Source organism: Galeopterus variegatus, unplaced genomic scaffold, assembly GCF_000696425.1.
Source record: "Galeopterus variegatus unplaced genomic scaffold, G_variegatus-3.0.2 Scaffold1559, whole genome shotgun sequence".
NCBI lineage: Eukaryota > Metazoa > Chordata > Mammalia > Dermoptera > Cynocephalidae > Galeopterus > Galeopterus variegatus.
In genome coordinates, this window is record NW_007727670.1 from 146530 (window position 1) to 155137 (window position 8608).

General features: G+C 44.1%; 1 protein-coding gene across 5 annotated transcripts in view; it reads left to right on the forward strand.

Annotated features, from left to right (window-relative positions):
- PROM1 (prominin 1) overlaps positions 1–8608 on the forward strand; it is a 120008-nt gene extending 111400 nt beyond the window's left edge. For all 5 annotated transcript variants that reach the window (XM_008577657.1, XM_008577660.1, XM_008577661.1 and 2 more), the window contains 2 exons: positions 6859–6898; positions 7481–8608. In XM_008577657.1, coding sequence (XP_008575879.1) covers positions 6859–6874 — 16 coding nt within the window. In that variant the 3' untranslated portion in view covers positions 6875–6898; positions 7481–8608. The remainder of the gene's footprint in view (positions 1–6858; positions 6899–7480) is intronic.

Genomic DNA, 8608 nt, shown 5'->3' on the forward strand with positions numbered 1-8608 from the left:
TCCTTCCTTCCTTCCTTCCTTCCTTCCTTCCTTCCTTCCTTCCTTCCTTCCTTCCTTCCTTCCTTCCTTCCTTCCTCCCTCCCTCCCTCCCTCTAATTATAATCAACCAGAAAAAAAATCCCAACCTTCCTCCAAAATTTTTGTGAATTTACCTTGTCTAGAATTAAGGACCTTCCTATAGTTCTGGATATTTGTCAGGAAACTCTGAGCATTACCTGCCCAGGGTCCTTTTCTGAGGCTCTCAGACCCATATGTCAACCAGGGAACTGTCTGTTCAGAAGATGGGGAACAAGACGTACGCTCAGGGGCAGCTGTGGGCCATCCTTGTCAGTGGGTGTGGTCCTTCCCCATGTCCACACAGCTGTCCCTGAGCCAGTGTTCTTTGGCCCCCAAGTGATATCAGGTGCAAAAGAAGTGTCTAACATTGGAGCACTGGGGGACCCACCTTGTCTTAAAAGCCCCACACTCTACACGGGATGCAACCAGTTTAAAAAGTCACCAAATCCAGGGAGGCTTATAGCTTTGGCTTCCCTCCGGGTATTTATGTACAGGTGACTTTCAGTCCAGATGCAATTTGCCAGTCAGAGGCATCCTCTTGTGAAGCAATGTTGCCTATCAACAGCTCATGCTCCACCTTTGTCAGGTTTCAAGGTGAACAGAACCAATAAGTTATTAAAACATGTCCTTGCAGAAGGATAAAAGGTTTACCCAACTTACAACTTTGAACGTTACAAAAACTTCGGACCTTTGCATTTAATTTGCCATTTAGGGGCAGGGAAATTGTCTTAGCACATATGGGCTGCTATAACAAAATACCATAGACTGGGTGGTATAGAAACAACAAAGATTTATTTCCTCACAGTTCTGGAGGCTGGGAAGTCCAAGATCAAGGTGCCATCAGATTCAGCATCTGATGGGGGACTTTTTTCTGATAGATGGCAACTTCTTGATGCGTCCTCACATGGTAGAAAGGACAAGCTAGCTCTCTGGGGCTTCTTTTATAAGGGTATTAATCCTAGTTATGAGGGCTCATGCCCCCATGACTTAATCACCTCCCAAAAGGCCCAACTCTTAATACCATCACCTTGGTCATTAGGATTTCAACAAGTGAATTTTGAGGGGACACAAACATTCACATCATAGCAGAAATGGTGAGAATAAAAAACAGGGATAATAAAATTCTGAAATGGCAAATTGACTTCATCCATTTGCTACTTCCAGTATGCTCTCGTTGGTTGCCAGAGTGCCATGTCATGAGAGATTTGAAGACTGATTTGAGACTAGTATCAATTAGCCTGGTCTGCTCTTGGGAGAGTGAATGCTGCTCTTTCCTGCATCATGTACTAGCCTTCCCTTTCATGGTGTACTGTGCTTGGAGTGTACCTTATATTTATGGACTGAAATTTTCAAGGTCAAAGGAGAGCTGTTTTCAACAACCTGTGTTGTCCTAACATCAGATCTTCTAGGACTTTCCTAATTTGTAAAATTGGTCCCTGGTGCTTGCCTCTTGCTTTTGAGTCTCCACGAGTCCTCTCTGTACCAAGAGGCATCCTTGAGGCTGCTTGCAGGATGCTAGACAGACAGGCAAGCCTGGGTGGGAGGATGCTGTAGGTTGGATTTGGGTTTTTTGGAAGCAGTGCTAAAATGGAGTTTAGGGAGCAAGAAGTGTATGAGGATCTGTAGTTGTGAGAGGAAGGGGGAGAAGTTGAGGTGGGCCTGCCAAAGCCCTGGCCCACCTGGTGGGGAGCTCTGGAGTAAGCATTGCCTGTCAAGAGTTGCCCTCATTGAGACCAAAGGAGCCTTTGTACCCTGACCTCCCTCAGTCACTGAATATGGGCTGCTCAGGAAGGACAGACACTTGGGCAGAGCAGCTCTACAATAGAGCCAGACCCTGAAGGCCCTGACAACTGGAGGCCATCTGCTGACCGTGCTCCCCACAGATGGCAGCAAGTCCTTCTCAGAAGGAAAATCTAGAAAAGGAGAAGCACCAGAATGCCCAGAAGAGCATGCTGCATCCGAGAAACCCCTCTGCTGTGTAAAGGGAGGTGTCGCTTTGCGAGTTGATAAGACAGGCTCTGAGATGCTAGGAACCTCTCAACACGCCAGTATCGCCATGGGTCCTCTGTCATTTAGAAATGATCACCAAAGCTGGCTCAACTTTCACTGATTCTCAGCCAAGAGCTGAGTGCTGAAAAGAGGCAGATTCATCCTACCTATCCTGTCATGCCCTTCCTGAGCACTTTCCTCTAAAGATCAGCAGACGTGCAGTTCTAGCCCTCACTAAGAGAGTGACTGAGCACGCACTCAGTGCCACGGGTGCCATGGGTGCCCGCCTCTACAGTGAAACGCGGTTCTCCTTATTTACCAGTTTTTACCCATAGAACTGGAACATTAGGAGACTCTTGCATTTAATTTGCTGCACAGGAAATTAAATCCCACTTGTTAATGAACATTCCATCTTGGGATGGAATTCAAAATAGATGAAATGCCCTAGTTGTATTAAATACATAACGTTTTAGGATGATTCTGTGCGAATTCTGTTTATAATATACATTTGAAGGATTTGTCCCTGTGAAGGACCTAACAATTAACGTTTTTGTGGAAAATGGAGCTAGGAATATATTCGTGTTGGAATTCTTTCATTAATGGTCCACAAAAAGTTTTAATTCCTTTTGCTTTCTGTTTCCTATATTCTATAGTATAGTCCCAAGGACACATTGAAGTGTTTTGTCTCAATAAGAAAAAAATACCAAAGACTGACTGCAGCCCTCCCTGAGTTTCCCTGACGCATCTTTCATGGTAACAGTTAAGTCAGAAACTTTTTCTTCCTGAATAACCCACCTTCCATGGAACCCTGATAGAGCTCCTGGATTTGCAGCTCTTCTGGGCTCAGTAAATGGAAAAAACATAAGTTTTGAGTCAATCAGTAGAGTTGGTTTATTTTCAGAAGGGGAGGAAATGACGTCTCGTAAACTCTAGGGACATTGGGACTCATTTCTGTTCCACCGAGACCCTCCTAGAGGGCTCAGGGGTCACTCTGCTTACTGTGTCATTGCAGAAGTGCTATCTAATCTCCTTGAACTTCAGTTTCCTCACCTGGAAAACGGAGCTACTAAAAGCCCTGTTTGCACAGGGTCGCGAGGTTAAAGCAGATGAGAGAATATTCACGCTTTGACCAGGATAAGCCTTTATTTAAGGGTTTGTGGTTCATGATAATCTTGTTTTCTCATTACCTTGACATTTCTGATGGAAGGAACTCAGAGGTGATTCAGAAGATAAATGGGACTGTTCAGTCTGGTAGCACGGCCAGTTCCACCCAGCCTCCATTCCTTATGCTGACTGGGCTCTCGATGTCAGCAAAGACACCTGGCGAGACCTGCACGAATAAGCCTGAGTAGGTGCTCCTTGACTCGTTCTCGCGGCTGTGGTTTTCCTTAGTGTTTACCACTCAGTTTTCACATGCTGCCTGCATCTCAGGACAAAACTAGGTTTGGGAGCAGAATGATCAGTGCATGGAGAAGATGATGCTTGTCTCTTTAAGAAAAGCATTCTGGAAAATTCTGCAAATCAGGGCACCAATATTTACCAACTTAGGAGCAGTTTGACAACAAATATTGCTTCCTAGGGAGTCTCTAGGAACATTCTCTTAAATAGGAACCATGAAGTGAGCTGTGTTCAGTTTCATAAATTAGTTTTTTTCCTTCCCTTTCCTTTCATCTGTGTTCATTCTTAGACATGCACGCACACTCGTCACCTCTGGTTAGTCCATCACAAGGCGTGTGGTTGTGTGTTTGCTTTTGTTTGAAGGAAAAGGCAATCGGCTTTCATTTAAGCCTGCATCAGTCTGGATTTTGTTCCCACCGATGCTTCTGCCTCTCACACAGAGTCCACACAGCAAATGGAGATATATATATATTTTTTTCTTTTTTGTCTTTTTTACTGACCGGTAACGGGATCGCAACCCTCGGTGTCATGCCCGCACTGCGCTCAGCCAGTGAGCGGGAACCGGTCTCCACATGGGATCCGAACCCTCGGCGGGAGCGCCGCCACGCTCCCAAGCGGCGCACTGGTGCGCCACCAGGCCGGCCCTGGAGATATTTTCATCTTGGGAAGTGTTGGGTACCTGGTCTCTGAACCTCCCCCCCACCCCCATTTATAGATCACACAAGCTGTGTTCTTTCTCCCTCTAGGGAATTCTGTGGATTTTTTGTGGAAATAAGCTTATTCTTTCTAGCTGTGGCTTCAGAGATCGGGAGAGAAAGTAGCTTCATGTGGGACCACAAAGGCTTAAGAGCTGCGAGACCCCAGTGTGGGCCTGGAGCCCTAGGAGTCGGGGCAGGACACTGCTGTGTGTCCTCCTGCACTATCCTCACATCAGTCCTGATGGCCATTGTCACTTCCTCCCTTTCACAGTTAGACTCTGGACAGAAGGCCACGTCTGTGGTTCCACAGCCAGTCAGGGCCAAGCCATGATTTGGACTACTCTTTCTCCTGCTCTCTCAAAGGCAGGGGGCACAGAAAAGGTCCCAAAACAGAAGTGGAAAGGTCCAGAGAAATTCGGTAACTTTGCCCATTCTTCACTCTGAAGACTACCAATTGATAGAAAGAGGAAAAAACAAAAGGCAAGTGTTGCCAGAAAGTTCAGTTTCTCTGGAAAGAAGAGAAATCTTTGCATATGAAATTTCCCCTTTTAATGTTAGCAAACAGTGTTGAGAAAAAATATCACGTGTGTCTAACCAACTGTGTCTACAAACTGCCTTCTTGTTGCTGCTGCTATAGAGGTGCTGTAGATTCTTAGAAGTCGGCAGGGTCTGCACAGCTGCATTTCTGCAGCCCGGAGCAGGAAGCAGGTGGACCCGAGGGAATGCTAAGAGAGCAGCAGCCGTCCCCCACCTGTGCGTGCTCTGGTCTAGTAGGGGGTGTGATGTTTCAGGTCTTAGGGGGCCAGGACCTTTCTTTTTCCGTAAAGACAATTGTGAGGTGTGTCAGCGGACAGATTCAGCCTCCTGTCTGTTGTCAGGTTGCCCACAGCAAACCCGGGTTGACTGAAATCTGGAGATTAAATCCTCATGAACTTGACAAGTGCTGCCATCAGTGTGTAATGTCTGCTCTGGGGAGAAGGGTGTCCAGGTGTCATGTAGTGGCCTTTTTTTTATTATTTTATTGTGTTGGGTGCCCAGGAAGTTACACTTTTGAGGCCAAATCCTCATAGCCTGAAGAAATGTGTCCTTCAGTTATGGTCCCATCTAAGGGCCTATTGTTCCCTTCACATCTGGAGCTTCTAGGATTAGTTTCAGTTGCTTGCTGTGGTTTGAGTGTCCCCTCCAAAACTCATGTTGAAATTTAATTGCCATTGTGATGGCATTAAGAGATGGGACCTTTGAGAGGTGATCAGGTCATGAGGGCTCTGCCTCCATGAATGGATTAATGCCATTATTTCAGGAGTAGGTTTAGTTGCCATAAAAGTGGGCTTCTGATAAAAGGATGAAGTTCGGCCTTGTTCCCTCTCTGTCTCACGTACTTGCTTGTCCTTCTGCCATTACCATGCAGCAAGAAGGCACTCGCCAGATGCTGGCACTGTGCTCTTGGACTTCCCAGCCTCCAAAACTGTGAGAAACAAATTTCTTTTCTTTATAAATTACCCAGTCCCTGGTATTCTATTACAGCAGTGGAAAACAGACCAAGACATTGCTTGAATTGGTGTTTTGCTCATTTCTTGGTTCTGAGGTTTCCAGAGCACCCACTTTTCCAAGATGGGATGGCACATAGCATCTGGAGGCCCCCCAGGAGAAGCATGACTGGGCAGGAGGAAAAGAACCAGCAGTCCAGTTGCTGTGCCCAGTGTCCCTCTGCTCAAGAAGGCAAATGCAGATGCTCTTCCAAAATGATCACCAGAGCCTGTGGCCCTTCATAATGTTCAGCCCCAGGGCCCAGTGCCACAGGCAGTAGCAAGAGACTGAGCCACCTCCTGCCTGTACCCTTTCCCAGCGACCCTCCGAGCCCCTTCAGTAATTTGTTTCTTTACTGAGAGCGTAAAGAAGAGTGCAGGAGAGGAAGCCAGGGCCAAGCATGTGCGGTTTCCAGAGTTAAGCACTTTGGAAAGAACGACTTGCCTTGCGGGTGCTCACATGGGCTCAGTGCACACCCTCCCCTCCTCATGCATCTGTCACAGCACTGTGCACTGGGAAGGGCACATTGTGCAGGCTCATAGGGGTTGTGATCCACCCAAAGTCACAGGCAGGGAGGGTGGCGCCAGAGTGGACATGCGGACCTTCCAGATGGGGTTCATTAGTCTCATCCCCGCATGCGCCTTTTCTTGGTTGGCAAGGCCATGATTATGGAGTAAGCTCAGACAATGGTAGGACTACTGTTGACTGCTAACCAGAGAGTCACCACTTAGGGGACACGTGCATTGTCTGGTCACAGGCCTATGGATTCGTAGTTGTTACAAGCTCCCTAAAGAACTTCCACTTGCTTCTGTCTTCTACTCCTAGAGGCAGACTTTAGAAAGTGTCTTGTGGTAGGTTTGCCATCTGCTGCCATGGTCTGGTTTCTGCTAGTCTGGTGTCTTCGACACATATTCTTAGTGACCCTTACCACTTGTAACCTTAGATTCTGAATATTCACAATTCTGCTTGTCATAGTTTGTTTCTGTCTCTATCTTCTTTGTCTTCTCTTTATCCTCTTTTAAAAGCAATGCAAACGGAAGCCAGAGGAACCGGCGTTTTATCTGACATATTTTTCCTGATAAACTTTCTGAGGTGTAGCCTGGATTTATCGGTTACCTTTGTGATGTACCTACTTCTCAGCACAGAGATTTGTGGGATTGTTATATTTCTGTATTTTTTTGTTTTTTAGCCAATTGTATCATTGATAGCTGATGGTGAAATTGCTTGAGGTAAGTTTGATGCTTTCATATGAGAGAATTTATAAACTTTACTTTTTAGTTTTTAGAACATAAAATATAGCTAATCCTAATATATTATCTGGAAAATCTAGGTCAATGTATAAATTATACAGTATGATTGTGTGCGTGTATATAAATACGATAACTACATGTATGTGTGTATGTACATGTATGTATATATGTACATTTGTGTATATATACACACAATGACTGCATGTGTAGAGGAAAAAAATTTTTTTTTTTACTTACTTACAGTAAAAAATTAGATCTAGATATCTATGTCCTAACCATGTACCTAGGGAATTATGGACTTTAAGTTTTTTATACATTTCCATATTTTTAAAAGTTGTTTTGCAATAAACATATTTCCATGATAACTTTTTTAAAAAAGCTATTTCAGAAACTAAAATCATGATGAATGACACAAATCAGGCTGAACTTCCTATTGGACAAGTTTATCTTTTTTGTAATTCTTGGGCTCCCGGTGGAGACCAGTTTGGGGTTATGCATTCCTGGTTTTCTCTTTAATAATTCAAAGCAAGTTTCTAAAATTTTGTTTGACCTTCGTTTCAGCATCAAGACACTCAAAGTAGAAAGGATCACAGACCTTTGATAGTCTCTGGGCCTACAAGGACTTTCCAAATCCGAGAGGAACTCTGGTGGCGATGTAGTGACTCAGGCGGTCACTGGGTAGAGCTTTGTTAGGAATGAACACAAGCACATTCATAGTCCGTGTATCCATCACTATTCAAGGATGATTGCCCCCTTCTCTGTTTATTTTTGTTACTTTTTTACACTGGGTTTCTATTTAGACACTATGGCACATGGGGTGTTTGTTTCCATTCAGTGCATTTCTGTGTCACACAGCTGTTGAAATGTGAGGGCTCAGTTTCTAACACACCGCTGTATGTGAGGTGTGCTAAGCACGCAGCAGTTTACAGGAAAGGTGCATTTCGTGTACAGTAAATGGTGTATATACCTTTTGTTACCACAGTCAAGAGTGGTTTAAACAAAGGAGTATTGTAGGATATTTTTCTAAATGAGCTTACTGTCTGGTCAGTGTTGACTTATTGGTGCTGTTGAAAATAATCCATTTTCACTGAAAGTGTATGAAGCCTTCAGCATATCCTTCTTCTCAGAGATGTGCGTCAACTTTGTTAGTGATTTGTCATATTTGGTTTGGAAATAGAACGCAAAATCAAACACAGAGAAACCTGTGTTACGCCCTCTAGAAAATTCGCAACAGAGAGAGATCTTGAGAGAAAGAAATGCTGTTCATTAGAAAATGGAGTTGTTTTAACAGATGCTCATAACAGTGTACACTTTACTGGATTTCTCTAATTTATAAGGGTAAACATTAACTGAAGTGCTGCTAACATAAAGGTCAGTTGATTTAACAGTGAGGATTCTAAAATGAAATATAAGAAGATCCTGTCATGATTCTTAGATTTGGTATCCAATGTGAATGAGTCCTTTAAGTGGGGTCCTTACAAGTACATGACAGCACAAAGTAAATACCCATTTGCTTTGGGATTCTCATGTTGGATTTGTCATTATCAAAAGTGATCATCAGCAAAAAACTGTTCAGAGAAAATTTAACATTTATGTAATGCAATTCAAGATATAGGCTTCTCAATGGATCTTTTCATGTACTGATTACAGTCCTGATTTATTTCAATAAAAAGGAATTTGGAAAATGTG